Source organism: Phyllobates terribilis, unplaced genomic scaffold (assembly GCF_046119375.1).
Source record: "Phyllobates terribilis strain yellow unplaced genomic scaffold, ASM4611937v1 Scaffold_1__5_contigs__length_1240528914, whole genome shotgun sequence".
Lineage (NCBI taxonomy): Eukaryota > Metazoa > Chordata > Amphibia > Anura > Dendrobatidae > Phyllobates > Phyllobates terribilis.
Window position 1 is genome coordinate 892,010,997 of NW_027362761.1, and position 15,509 is coordinate 892,026,505.

The following is a 15,509-nucleotide window of genomic DNA, read 5'->3' on the forward strand; positions in this document are numbered from 1 at the left end:
CTCTCTCCCTCCCCCGTACAAAAATCATCCTCCTGTTCAGTGTGTGCCATTTGTGCTCCATTTGAAACCACATGGTCCTTTCAGTTAATTGGCCAAGAAAGGTCATTCCAAAATTGATCTGTGATAGATTTTTTTAGATACAACTAGGTGACACCTAACATGACACCATTAGTGTTCTTCTGTGACATTCAGGAAAAGCTTTTTATAGGTCTCATGATTTTGCCCAGCATTGGCTGAATCTTGACTGCAAAACAAACTAGTCGTGCAATGATTGACCATACATAAGGCCATGTGCCCACGTAGCGTTCTTGCGGCGTTTTTACGGCCGAGAAAACCCTTGTAAAACCGCCTGCCATGCAAAGCAATGTGAATTGGGATGTGCTGTGCACATGATACGCTAATTAGTGTGCCGAATTCGCATTGCGTTGCAAAACGCAGCATGACCATTTCTACCGCGATTACGCTGCAAATTCGCGGCCATTAAGGAACATTGAAATGCAGCAAACCCGCAGGTATATGTGGATTTGTTGCCTTTCAATTAAATTCAATGGCCGCGAATTCGCAACGTAATCGCGGTGCGTGTGGTACCCAGGATGAAGAGGAGACTACAACTCCTCTCATCCCGGCTAACACGCGGTGAAAAAAAGAAATAAAAAAGTTAAAAAAAAAACCAAAAACCTGTATACATACCTCTCTGGTCTCATCAGCTGACTAAATGACGTCACTGCCGGTCCTGCCAGTACACCGCGGGGCGCCGAGGAGAGAGGATCGCCGCCGGGAGGAGACCGGAGAGGTGAGTATGCAGGGGTTTTTTTATCTTTAACTTTTTAATTTTTTTTTTTTTATACTATAGATGCAGCATTTAAAGCATCTAAGTTGGTCACACAATATAAATCCATGCCGGTTGCATGGATTTATATTGTGTGACCAACTTGTCAAGCCTTTTTCCAAGTGATGCTCAAAATCGCTTGGAAAAGCGCTTGAAAAAACACATGCGACAACGCATGTAAAAACGCTGAAAAAAACGCTTCTCCCTGGCAGAAAAAAAACACATGTAAATCTGCATGCGTTTTTTTCTGCCAGGGAGAGGCAAAGATGCTCTGCATCAAATCTGCATCGTGGGCACATAGCCTAACAATTGCCACCAGATAACTTAGCTGAATTAGAATTCTGATTGACAGCCATTATCAGAGAGGTGATGGATGCCAAATTACTTCTACCAAAAACTGATAAAACTAAGAAAGTACACAAGATCAAAGATCTATATGAACTGGATTTTTGTATTTTTTGTATAATAACTAGAGATGAGCAGGTCAATCCGCTGTGGATTGACTTTGAGCCAAATTTTCTGAAATGCGCAGATCCACTCAAATTTAAGCAATCCACAACTTGATTAGAGAGGATCGCAAATTAAAAAGAAAAAAAAAAGACCAGCGCCGTTTTACACTGCTGCCGATTGCCGCAGCCATAGAGTGAGCTCATGACATCAGGTTCGATCGTGCAGGCTTCACCATAATGCCTTCATCACAGGCACTATAAAAGATGAAGACTGACCATAACTTGTAAAATCCTAAAATGAATAGGAGGTCAGAATGCTCAGCTCATTACAAGTAGGGGTAGAAAAAGGCCTAAATCTGAAGGTGTTGTACTACTGTAGTGCTGAATCACATTGAAAATGGGAGTGGTATTCTCAGTCTGTGAATAATAATCCAAAGATTCAAGTGACAGGGAGGTGCTGGACCTGCATTGTCAGTGTGACTGCAAATTGATTTAATCAGTAATATACTGCAGCAACAGAACCTCAATAAAAGCATTTTTTTCACGCTATAAAATGGGGGCAGTTTAATACCCCTCTGTTCTAATTTTGAGTTTGCATTAAAGGGCTCAAAGGAGGTTCAATGCAGATGTAGTAGACCTCCGAGTGATACACCTCTTATCCGAGCAATTAAAACCTTTTCAGTATTGAGAGTCATGACAGATTTATTTGCCACAAATCAAATTTTGGTGTAAAATTTCAGCAATGCTGGTGAATTTGAATTTCAAAAGATTTGCTCATCTCTAATTATTACTACTACTTTTATTGGTGTCTAAGAAGATCTTGTGAGTTAATAAATATTTAGTATTCACCATTAAGCCATTTATCTACATAATTCCCACGCTATTCCGTTTCAATGAAACCTGAGGCCGTGATATTAACACGTTCCACTTTACATAGGATAACCATTACCTTTTAAGTGGTTGTTTAATTGCTTAAAAGTGTTATATGAGTGTGAAGGATCGCTTCATTCGAAGGTACAGTCATTTTGTAATTGACCAGAAGGCATTTAGTAGGTGAGAGTAGAGGATGTTGAGAAACTGGAAATTGGTTTTCATTTCTGCTCTCACAAGACAGTGCCACCAAATGATTCCTAGCCACAGCAAATACTGAAGTCCTTTTTCCCTGCTCTGATCTGAATTATTAAAATGTGAAAGAGTGTGTGTAGAACATTATTCATTACCTGGATAGCTGCACTTCTTATGATGATATGCAAGGAGAGGTTAGATTACATCTGAAAAGCACTTTTGCTCATCCACAGCCTATTAGTGTCATAGTATACCGAGTGGGGGAATCTTTTCTGCTATCTGCCCAGAGATGTTGTCTACTGAAGTATTAAAACCCATGTGTTCTTGTTTTGCAGAGGAGCCTTCTCTGTGGTGAAAAGATGCATGAAGATTACCACAGGTCAAGAGTATGCAGCCAAAATTATCAACACCAAAAAGCTTTCCGCAAGAGGTAATATTCAGAACCCGCTGAGCATATCTTTCATTGAGTCTTTGGCTCCATGTTGTACTGTTTACATATGCTTACTAAATTGTTACTTATACAGTGGGGTACATATATAATAAGTAAAGGATAAAGTAGATCATTCAAATGGGTTGTTTTACTCATACTTCTTTGCTTATATATTTATTAACACTATTCGAGAGGTAGGAAAAGAGACCATGTTGATTTGTTGTGTATAGGGGATGTGGAACTGCATGCCATCCTAGTTTACTTTTCTGTTAATCGGCAGAGAACCAACTTGGAGCACATTTAGCCCACCTAGGACTTCGTTCAGAAGTGGTCATGTAGTTTGTAGGTTTTTGCAGAATCTTTGCTCCTTCATTATCCAGCTGAAGTTGGGTGGTAGCCTTCAGATGAAAGCATTTTGTGTTGCCAACCTCTCATGGTGCATAAGCCAGCAGAGGGATATTCAACGTGTTTGTTGTGTCTTTGCCCAGATTTAAACTTTCTGGTCATCCATGGCCAAAGAGACATGTAATAAAGAAGAACTATACGGCACTCCTGGTTAAAGTGTAAGGTACCCAAGTAGGGTTCCAACCTGTAAGTCAATAGTAGCAAAATAACTTTGCACTCAAATTTGAATAAAAGTGATATAGACTTTATCTCAATCAGAATAAAGTTTCAGTCTAATTCAGACCTTCATCAGAACTGATTGCCGTATAGGACGTGGATAGGACTGTCAATTGGAGGTGCTGTGTAAATGGAGCATATACCAACGCTGTGGTATGACCAACGTGGCCTTAGGGAATGTGCACACAATGTCTCTTTCAGACGTATTATGCAAAAAGCGTCACAAAGAAATGAACATCATGCACAGCAAAATGACATTGCTGTGCACATCTTCTGTATTTTTTTTACATCTTTTAACCTGTTCAGGCTTAGGAAACCTTGAAGCGGATAAAAGGTATAACCTGTTCATACTTCGGGCGGACTAGTTTGGGAGCTCTATTGAAGGCATAGAGCAAATATGTCTGACGGAGCCACTGCGCAGTCAACTGAAAAGACACCGGCAAAGAGGCTTCAGGAAAATGACCACTGACAAATATATCTTGTGCTGTGTTAGGCCATGTGCCCATGTAGCGTTTTTGTGGCGTTTTTACGGCTCTGCATCAAATCTGCTATCCATCCACTTCCGGGGATGGTGAGCAGCACCCCTTTGTTTACCTTGTGTGGTGCTGATCCCCCTCACCGGAAGCATTTTTTTCCTATTTTCTTTTTCTCTCCCTACCTGATGTAATGGTGACAACAGAGAAAGAGGACACTCGAAGAAGATCCTGTCCCAATACTTCAAGGATTGATAGAATTCCATTCAATAGTACCATGTTTGGTAAAGTTTGTCAAACAAGCCGCGATGTGACAACATGCTCTGTCTGTCTGTCTATCTTTATTAACGTAAAGATTCCCTTTAAAAATATAACTTTTATAGTTATATTTTTAAAGAAAATTTGTCAGTAGGATCAACCCGACTGAACTGACTATATGGGCATGTAGGTCATAGGAAGCGAAATAAAAGGACACCTTGATATCTGCGATCTGATATCTTATTCCAGAGAAATCCATGTTTTTCTCATATGTAAATGAGCTGTTAAGATTTATGGGTCGGACACTGATCTGCATGAGAATCTGTCTTCAGAGATTATTTAAAATAGAAAGGGGCAATACCAGTGTGAGACATGTCACTAACACAGAACAGGAGAACTGAACTTTGTCTCATAACAAACACATTTGCTGCAGCTCTCACAGCTCTGCTGTATTGTAACACTGTCTGCCTGTGAGGTGGAAGCTGAAGCACTGAGATAAACCTGCAGATGTGTCAGGTATAATCACACACAGCTCTGCAGAGAGATCAGGAGAGCAGAGAGCGGCCATTATATGTCACATTGATAACTCCCCCTTCATGTAAAATACATTTTAGAGGCAGATTCTCATGCAGTTCTGTGTCCGGCCCATAGTCCTGAACAGCTCATTTACATATAGGAAACACAAGGATTTCTCTGGATCCTAGATCTCAAGATATCATTTTATTCAGCTTTCTATGACCTACATGCCCATATAGACGGCTTAGGAGGGGTGATCATACTGACAGATTCTCTTTAACCCCTTTCCGACAACGTCCGTAATAGTACGTAGCTGTGCCCTGGGACTTATGGTCCAGCTACGTACTATTACACGTGCGGCGATCGCGCCCGCACACAAGCGGTGCGGGGCGATCGCTGCCGGGTGTCAGCTGACTGTCACAGCTGACACCCGATGCTATGTGCAGGGAGCGGTCCCACACTGCTCCCTGCACATTAACCCCCGCAATGCTACGATCTAAGTCAATTGCAGCATTGCAGGGGCAAAGGGGGAAGTAAGCGCCGGTACTCAACTCCTCACCGGCCTCCACCTATGTCTGCGGCGGCTCCCGGATGTTGTCATGATGACCCGATGTTATCATTACAACATCCGGGTCACCAGGAGGCAGGACGTTACTTTGGTCATGCGCAGTGCATGACCAAAGTAATGTCTCCCTGTGTGCAGCGCTGACAGGCTGCATAGCATAGGGATCTGCTGCTCTCTATGCTATACAGCCGATCAGGCTGCAAAAAGTGAAAGTCCCATAGTGGGACAATGTGGAAAAGAAAAGTGTAGTAAAGTGGAAAAAAAAAAAAAAAAAAAAATATGAAAAAAATAATCCCTAAAAAATAAATATACATTGTACTCATAATATTTATTTATTATGAAAAAAAAAAAAAAAAACCAATAAAAGTACACTTATTTGGTATTGCCATGTCCGGAACGACCTGACCTATAAAACTGTTTCACTAGTTAACCCCTTTAGTGAACACTGTAAAAAAAATAAATAAATAAAAAACAAAGCAAAAAACAATGCTTTATCATCATACCACCAAACAAAAAATGGAATAACACGCGATCAAAAATATGAATGTAAATAAAAATGGTACCGCTGAAAATGTTAGGGCAGTGGTTTTCCCCCACATATGGGGCATCCGCTTACTCAGGAGAGATTGCATAACAAGTTGCATGGTGCAATTTCTCCTGTTACCCTTGTGAAAATGCAAAACTGGGGACTGAAAAACATTTTTGTGGGAAAAATGTGAAAATTTTATTTTCACGGCTCCATGTTATAAACTTCTGTGACGCACCTGGGGGTTCAGGGTGCTCGCCACACATCTAGATCACACATCTAGATCACACATCCTTGAGGGGTCTAGTTTCCAAAATGGTGTCACTTGTGAGGGGTTTAGGCACTGTTTAGGCACATCAGGGGTTTTCTAAACGCAACAAAGTGTCCGCTAATTATTCAAGCATATTTTACATTTAAAAAGTCAAATGGCGCTCCTTCCCTTCCGAGCCCTGCCGTGCGCCCAAACAGTGTTTTTTCCCCACATATTGGGTATATGCGTGCTCAGGGGAAATTGCACAACAAATTTCGGGGTCCATTTTTTCCTGTTATCCCTTCGAAAATAAAAAAATTTGGGTCTAAAGGAACATTTTTGTGAAAAAAGTTAAATGTTCATTTTTTTTCTTCCCTATTCCAAAAATTCCTGTGAAGCACCTGAAGGGTTAATAAAGTTCTTGAATGTGGTTTTGAGCACCTTGAGGGGTGCAGTTTTTAGAATGGTGTCACTTTTGGGTATTTTCTGTCATAAAGACCTCTCAAATTCACTTCAAATGTGATGTGGTCCCTAAAAAAAATGATTTTGCAAATTTTGTTGTAAAAATGAGAAATCGCTGGTCAACTTTTAACCCTTATAGCTCCCTAATAAAAAAAAAAAAAATGTTGGTTCCAAAATTGTGCTGATATAAAGTAGACATGTGGGAAATGTTATTTATTAACTATTTTTGTGACATATCTCTCTGATTTTAAGGGCATAAAGCTAAAAATTTTGAAAATTTGCAAAATTTTCAACATATTCGCCAAGTTTCCGATTTTTTTTTCACAAATAAACGCAAGTTATATCGAACAAATTTTAACACTTTCATGAAGTACAATATGTCACGAAAAAGCAATCTCAGAATCAGGGGGATCTGGTGAAGCGTTCCAGAGTAATTACCTCATAAAGTGACAGTGATCAGAATTGTAAAAATTGGCCTGGTCATTAACGTGCAAACCACCCTCGGGGGTAAAGGGGTTAAAGCCCATCTTCTTGCTGTTCTCTATATGCATTTCATGGTTAGATTTTTGTACAAGACTGATGCTTTTTTCCGGGTACCTCATCAGGAAAGGGCACAGATACTTCCTTACTACAACCGACTCGCAGCTCAACAGAATGATGTTCCAAAACGTCTGTCTAGTGAACAGAAATAACAGCTTCTGCCAGTGGCTAATCTATATGATTACCTTTATGTCCTTTATGTACCATAAAATAGCCATGTCTGTTGCATGCGCATCAAGATTATTTATAATAACTGTTACAGCAATGAGTCCAAGGCAGCAGTGACAGGACGAGTTAGATAAGAATTGTGTGGCTTCAGGCTTGTTAGTGGGCAGTAGTCTGCCTGAAAGGCACTCGGCAACATGGGAGTGAGATGCTCCTGCGGTATGTTGTGAAAAAATAGGTCAGAGCTTAATTGAATCAGATTCCTCTTCATTATTTACAAATGAACGTGCTCCATTAAGGCATGCTGTATTTAACAGTGGAGCCTGGCAGAATTCTTCTGCGTTTGGAGATCTGCAACTGGCTGGCTGTAAAGCAAAATCATTATGGGAGCTGGGAATTCTTCATGTATATGTACAAACAGGCTGCGCTTTCTTCAGATGATTCACTTTAGAAATAAACCCCTCACAACCTCCAGTAATCCATAGCCATGAGGAGGATATGGAGAAAGAAGGTGCATACGTAATGCTTTTCCTGCCGCGTCTAAAATAGATCTGTGTGGGTCTGCACAGCACTGTGGTATAATGAGAGCTGCTATTTTTGCTAGCAGTCATTTTTAGAATCCCAGCAAAAAATGTGCACTCCTCTGCTTCATCACAATGATTGCTGTGTAAACGCTCCTGAGAAGATGGCAGCAGTGTCTCACCTGATCTTTTCCTTCATCAGAATAAAGACCCTCATACACAGGGTAATGTTAAAAAAATAAATAAATAAACAAACAGTGGCCCACCTTACAAAGCTGGACGGACCATGGTGTCTGGTCATAAGTACCAGATGTTGGACCGATTGTTGCCTACTCATATAATAAATATATTGAAAAAGGAGGAAAAATGAGTATTGCGGCATAAAAGACATAATTTTATTCAATCAAGATTACATATATACTGCTCAGTGCTAATGGAGGGTTCTGAAGCCCAAACGTGTAGGTAATCCCCTTTAATTCTTATCCCAACCCCCTGACAATTAATGGTATCCCCTGTAAAACTCACCCAGGAGTGGTCCGCCGACAGGTGTGGTGATGAGGATGACGACGCGCCCCGATGCGCATTTCACCAATCTTTTTCAAGAGGCGCATGGCTTCAGAGCTCTCCATTGGCACTGAGCAGTAAACTATCAAGCATGTATCCCCATAAAACCTTTCTGATATATATTCCAACTCCCATCTTTTACATTTATATGGAGGTATTTACACCCGCACAACTTGTATGACCCTCTGATACCTGGCACCCTGCACTTTATATCTCCTATCATGTTATGTGATTTTTTGTACTTGCTACTATATAATCTTGATTGAATAAAATTATGTCTTTTATGCCGCAATACTCATTTTTCCTCCTTTTTCAACAGGGTAATGTTAGCCTGACCCTCTCGGCCTCCAGCCTAATGTGTATGAGGGTTTCCCGATTTCACCCTGACAAACTATGTTGGAGGAGATAAGAATTGGGCAGTTTTTAATTTTAACATCCGATCATTTTGTTCTTCAGGAGAACATACAAGACCAACAAAGTCATCAGAATTTACACCACAAAAGCTTAAATTAGTGCAGGATTGTACATCAGTCCCCGACTGCAGAGCTCCTCTTGTGGTGGGACACAGCAGCTGAAAGATGCACCAAATTACTCCAGCTGTATCTTCTTCAAGACTGGCTCTTAAGGCCTCCATACAATTATAGTAATGTCAGCCGAACCCAGCAATATCGATGGGATCGGCTTATGGTCTAATGTTTAAAGGGCGCCGCCAGACTGAGGGTCAGTGGAGAAGTCAATTGCGTATGTTTGTTTATTTTCAGACTTCTGATCGCATTGTTCTCCCTGAGATAAGCCGCTGGCCGATGTGTCAGCTGGGGGATTTTTCATAGAGAACGCATGAGTGCTCAACTGCTCCTTTGTATGGGAGTGGCGGCTGAGATGGCTGTTAGCCATTATTCAGCCATTTAATGTGTATGGCCAGCTTTAATGAAGCATGGTCTTTTGCATCCACATATCCTGGAGGACTGCTACATGATACTCCATCACAGAGAGGATGAGACCGCTAAGAGAACCATTTCTTGATGTTTGATACTAGAGATCCCCTTATCTCTGTTGGTTTCATCTAAGATCAGGGAACTGGTGCCAAATTGCCCAAGTTCACCTTTGTTGAACTTGTAGGGCATGTCATCTGCAGGTGGTGTCTGCATCTCATATTTTTTATTTTGTTATTGTTTATTTTGGTTGATTTTTAGATCAAATGCTAATGTGTCCCATTCCTCTAATGTGAATGCAGGTGTTCTGCAGTCATATTGTACATGCATCATGTAATCTCAGGAGCAGATGTGGCCTCTTCATGATATTCATACATGCCATCTTGTGGGATTTAGCCTGTGTTCACTTTGCATTTTTGCCTCTTCAGCATTCAATACTGATATAGGAACCATGGGAATTTCTCTGAGCTGTTTGTGGTAGATTAGGTTTCATGACATTTTGCAAATACAGATTTTTTTTTTTTCCCCCGCTATTGATTCAATTGCTGTGATACTTCTAGATGTGTTTATAAATGGCCGAGCTTTCTCCAGTGTGGCTTGTATGTTGTTGTTTGCCTGTCGTGTTCACCTATTCTGTGCACAGAAAGGAAGAATGCAATGAAGAATATCATCTGTAGCTATCAGATAAAGTGGAGATTTATGGCAATCCCTTATAAATCTGTATTAAAGCTGGAGGCTATTCTTTCATTTTTCTTCCGTAGTATTTTCTCTGAATCCTGCAAGGGGGGGGGGGGGGGTCTACACCACTGTTTCCCAGACTCCAGTCCTCATGGCCTCCCACACGTCATGTTTTCAGGATTTCCTTAGTATTGCCCAGGTGATAGAATTATTATTAAGGCATCAGAAACTGCCACAGGTTCTCTCACCTGTGCAATACTAAGGAGATCCTGAAAACACGATGCGTTGGGGTCCGTGAGGACAGGGTTTGGGAAACACTGGTCTACACCATGTGGACTCAACCATAAATGACATGTACATGAATGTAGCCTGTGCAAAAATGCTTGGCATTGGGATGAGCTAAGCTATAGTATCATCAAATGTTGGCTAGAACATCTATTGAAATGGTTGGCAGCTCCACCACTTCTCCAAAAAGTAAAAACCATTATGAAAACGTAGTGTAAAAAGTTACAAATCGTTGAACAGGTAATTGTTTTACATAGAGGCATGGTGGACCCTGTCCCAGAATGCCATACATCTTTTCTTAGATGAGATCAATCATAACTTGCTTCTGCTTGATGGAATTCTTCTAACTGGACCTTCTTTTCAGTATCCCCACTGTGGATAATGTGTGACCTTAATTGAGTTGTCCAGTAAATTCATATTATCGCCTATCTCCAGGATAGATGATAACTTGCTCATTGATGGTTGTCCTAACACTGGGACTCACACCAAGTAACTTTTGTCCCCATTACAAAATGGAGCAGCTAGATGGACATCTGATCGCTATGCTCCATTCATTGTGTATTCAGCTGCCGGAAAAAGCCGAGTGCAGCGATGGCATCCCTGTAAGAAATGAGTAGAACTGCAATCGATTATGTGCATCGTCGCTCTATTATTTCAGGGAAGAAAGTTTCCCGTTCTAGTGATCAGTGCAGTTGGACCACAAGTATCAATAGTTATTGCCCATCCTGTAGATAGGTGATAATTAGTATTCACCAGACAACCTCTTTAATGTTTCTAACATTTTAACTTTTTGCAGGTTATTCAGATAGCTTTGTCTTAAAGGGGTTGTCCGGTCCAAATCTATGTCTTCAGTCACTTCACCCCTTTAATATCGGTCAAGAGTTTTAGAAATCACTAATAGAAATTCACCCATGCTGAGGTACAATAGGTAACTCGCCGTGAATGAGACTAGCTTTTAGGGAATATGAAAATACTAGATGTTCTTTACCTGTACTCTAGGAAATGGCAAATCTGCAGTTTTCTGAATCCAGCAATAATAAATGAACTAGAAAATATATTGATTAGTATGAGACGGGTCCGATCATTGGGTACTTCTCTAGTGACTATTGCTTTAGCTACTCTACATTTTATAGTACTATGTATATCGCATGATTAGGATTGTTCATCCGTTATGTGATAGGAATGCAGTATAGTAGCCAATCTGCCATGGACTTCTGCAGTCATGAATTGTATGTGAGAAATGTATAAGATGAAGGGATTATATAAAGAACATGTACGTCCAGCTATGTGTATTTCATTAAGGGGACACTAGTGACAGGTTCTCTGAAGCTCACATTGACTTCCTAAACATGGCTGTGGGCATGCTCCCTTCTATCTTGGATCCTGAAATCCACCATTACTGCGGGGATACAGCGCTGAACTCTGAAGTGATCTGCTGCGTCTTCAGAGACACGTGATGCAATCTGAAACGTGTTCGCGAGGTGGAAACTAATGAGCCGTCCCCTGCCGCTCAATGTATTGTAATATTTGTGTCTCTCTACAGCTATGCTAGGTGCATATTTTCATGGCCGGTGTTCACCTCTGCACGTCGCGGAGGATTAGCTCTGATTGATAAGCTCCTTACTCGCCTGCGTTCTGCCTCTTTCTCCTGCTGCTTCTGCTCTATGCAGTTATATTTAGCTCCTGTGCAGATTGAGCAGCGCCCGCCTGCTGAGCCACTACCTTTATGTATTTCCCATTTTTTTTCCAGCCTTTTTCTTTTTGTGGAGAATGGCCTTCCGCATGTATCGAGGCATACGTTGTCATATTTCATTATCTACTTCATTATGGCCAGAATAGAAGTGAATTATGGATTGAGGTGCACTGCCACCTTTGCATAGCTTTACACTATAATACTCATTTTGTGAAGCTATTGTACATGTCCATACCCACATTTTCTCATTGTGCCCTAAAAGTATTATTTGTGTCAATTTTCTTTTACCGAAACAGACACGTGTGCGTTTAGATGGATTAGACTGTAATACTCCCATCGGTACAAGTTTTGATGTAGTTGGGTGTGTGCAAATATTTAGGCATAAAATAAACCTAAGGAGGTTACCCAGGCCGGATATTGAAGGCCTAACCTTAAAACCTTGTGAAGTGAATGTTAACTGAGCTGCAGTACCTGAGAACGGCCACTACACAGTGTGCAGAGCAGTTCTATTGACCACCTTTGGACCTGTTGCAGCTGATTGGTTGGGATGCTTGATATTGGTGACTTGTGCGAAGGATTGGCCATCATTATCAAAGTCCCTGAACCAGAGGAATCTGTCACCAGGTACATGCTGGTTGGCAGCCGTGGGATCAGAGCAGAAGGAATGGAGGACAGCGGCCCATCAACATCTGGAACCAGAACCTCAGGATACAGGAACTGGACTGCGTTGAGCCTACAAACAAAGGCCCATGAATTAGGATTCGGCTACAAAGAACTGTCCAAGGAGCAATTAATTGAGGCTTTGGAAGAAGCTTGCCTGCAAGATGGCACCGAGGAAGGATTTCCACAGCAAGGGGAGGAAAGACGGGAGCTGGAGGTAAATACCCAAAAAAGTCAGTGGGTTGTGTGGTATGAGGAGGAGATGGCATTGCTTGGAGATGAGGCCACCATAGAAGATAAGAGGGAGGCCATCCGCACAGCTAAGGAGAGGCAGCGCATGGTGGAAGCAGCTAGAAGCTCCAGACAGACTGTAACCACAGCACAAACCATGAAGGATTTCCCAAGAATATTCCTTAAGGACTTTAAGCCATTTAATGAGGCTGCAGACGACATTGAGGGCTTCTTCCAGGACTTCGAACATCAATGTCAATTAATGGAAGTCCCGGAAAGGGAGCGAGTCAGACATCTAGTGGGGCTCTATGGACTCTCGGTGGAACTGCGATTATGGAAACATTAAAGAGACCATCTTGGAACATTATGCAGTAACTCCAGACACTTACAGGACTCAGTTCCGCTCTTTAGCCTGTAAAATGTACACCCATAGGATCAAACAGGCGTGTCATTGCTGGCTAGAAGGAGAGGGTGCCTTAACTTGGGAGACCATCCTCCAGGTTATCCTAAAAGAACAGTTCTTTGTCAAATGCCCCGCTGAGATCAGGGAATGGGTGCCTGAGAGAAAACCAGCGACAGTAGAACAAGCAGCCGCTTTAGCGGATGAGGTCCTCACCATCAAGCCTCAGTGCAAAAAGCTGCTGGTGGATGGGGAAAAAACTACCAACACTTAAGTCCCCAAGTTTGCTGTCCAACTAGACCACCACCTCATGTTGATACCCATGTGAATCACCATCCAGCTACTCCTACCTCATCCTCTGGAATGCGACAAGAAGAGAATGTAGTAGAGGGCAGGTGTTATGGCTGTGGGCATCCCGGGCATCTGCAGGCCACATGCCATCTACTAAGTGGAGGAATCGTCCCCAACCTCAACAACCACCTTATGTACCTTCACAGGAATATCAGCCTCCAGGTTCCCTTACCTTCTTCCCCAGAATGCAAATGGGAAGGAGTGTGACACAGCGCAGATGTTATGGATGTGGGCAGCCTGGGCATCTGCAAGATACATGCCCTCATGGTCAATTGAAGAATAACTGTACACCAAATTGGCCTATAAATTATTTAAAGCCAAATATCATGGAGGAAGGGGTGTCACCTCTCCAATTTGACTTGCCTAATGACTCAGACTCCCATGTTCAACCATTAGGGGTTTATGGGGTGCGGGCCACAGCCACGAGTTCCTCTAATAATCAAAGAAAGCATTTACAAGAGGTCACACTGGACGGTCAGAGAGTTCTTGGGTTTTGTGACTCTGGGGCATTTCTCACCATAGCTGATCCCAGAGTGGTTCGGCCGGAGGCAATACACCAAGGACCTGGGATTACCATTGAATCAGCTGGAGGCCAATCGAGGAAAATCCCAAAAGCAAATGTAGAACTGGACTTTGGCTTTGGGGTCAAGCAATGTGTATTTGGGGTGATGAGTGGCCTGCCTGCACATATTGTCCTAGGAAATGATGTGGGAGATCTACAGTGACTATTTGTGGGTGCAGGAATCACCGTTTAAGTCAGAGGATGCGAAATGGAGCCTAGAACTTCACCCTGTAACTTTATTGTATGATATCCAAAAGAGAACCAGCACCAAAATGCTGATGGATTGTCCAGACAGGAGGAGACATGAGTCCCGGCTGCCATGTCTACGTGTACTTGACAAGCGATCTGTTGAGGTCACTAGTCTGTACAAAAATTGAGAGGGGAAGGGGTTGAGAGAGTGCCCCTCCCCCCCAGATTGTTTTCATGGACCATACTGGACTCGGGCTTATATTAGCATTTTCTGTCCTGCATCTAGTGGGGGCATGTGTGTTTTTGTTCCTCTCTGGATGGGGCTTCCCTTAAATACACAATGCTGCAGACAGATTGGAATTCTAGAAGATTCCTCAGTCTTCCAGTTACCTGGAAGTACATGTTTTAAGAGGGGTGGGGTGTGTGTATCTCTCCCCAGCCTGGGGGCTGATCCCAAGAGAATGAAAACAATAAGCCACATGTTTTTCAGTTAGCTGATGCTGTGCTGTGTGAAGGGGCTAGGCCCTGTGCTGAGGCCAGATCCTGATGCTGGGTATGGACTATTGGAGATTCGTTGGACTATTGGACATTGGAGATCAGCTGCCACGTGGGATTGTGTTGTGTCCCTCATCTGTTGGATCCATCGAACTCATCCCAGAATTATTTCTGCCTTTTCCCTGGTGTCGGATTGCCTGGTGGCGCCCCTGGAACTGTTCCCTTTTTTGGTGTGGACGCATTGCGGGCTCTAAGGAACAATATTGATATTTGATGTTCTATGTTCCCTGCCTCAATAAATCTTGTTGGATTGATCATCGGCCTGGTGTCCCTTCCTGCACTGTCACACACCCCGTCACAAACCACAGTCAGTTCCACCTCCTATCCACGATCCATCACAAACTCTCACAACCCTTCTAACCTCATAACCCTTCCCTAGCCCCACTAACAGGAGCTCTATAGAATGCTTGCTCCGTTTGTAACAAACTTTCCTACATCCATGATCTTTTCACCAATAACAAACTTTTCTTCCTCGGCATTACTGAAACCTGGTTCACCCCCTCTGACAGTCTCTCCAGCTGCACTTTCATACGGTGGATTCCACCTTTCCCACACCCTGCCCCAATGGCAAGCATGGTGGAGGAGTAGGTTTTCTCCTGTCAGACAACTGCTCCTTCACTCAAATCCCACTGCCACCCTCCTTTACTCTCCCCTCTTTTGAGGTGCACTGTGTGCACATCTACTCCCCCTCCAACCTCCAACTGGCCGTCATCTACCGTCCCCCTGAACCTGCCACCAC

The 15,509-nt window shown here is 42.6% G+C and overlaps 1 protein-coding gene across 15 annotated transcripts in view; it reads left to right on the plus strand.

The window, feature by feature from the left end:
* Positions 1–15,509, plus strand: part of CAMK2D (calcium/calmodulin dependent protein kinase II delta) — a 330,223-nt gene that overhangs the window by 35,370 nt on the left and 279,344 nt on the right. For all 15 annotated transcript variants that reach the window (XM_073639954.1, XM_073639974.1, XM_073639984.1 and 12 more), the window contains exon 2: positions 2,679–2,773. In XM_073639954.1, coding sequence (XP_073496055.1) covers positions 2,679–2,773 — 95 coding nt within the window. The remainder of the gene's footprint in view (positions 1–2,678; positions 2,774–15,509) is intronic.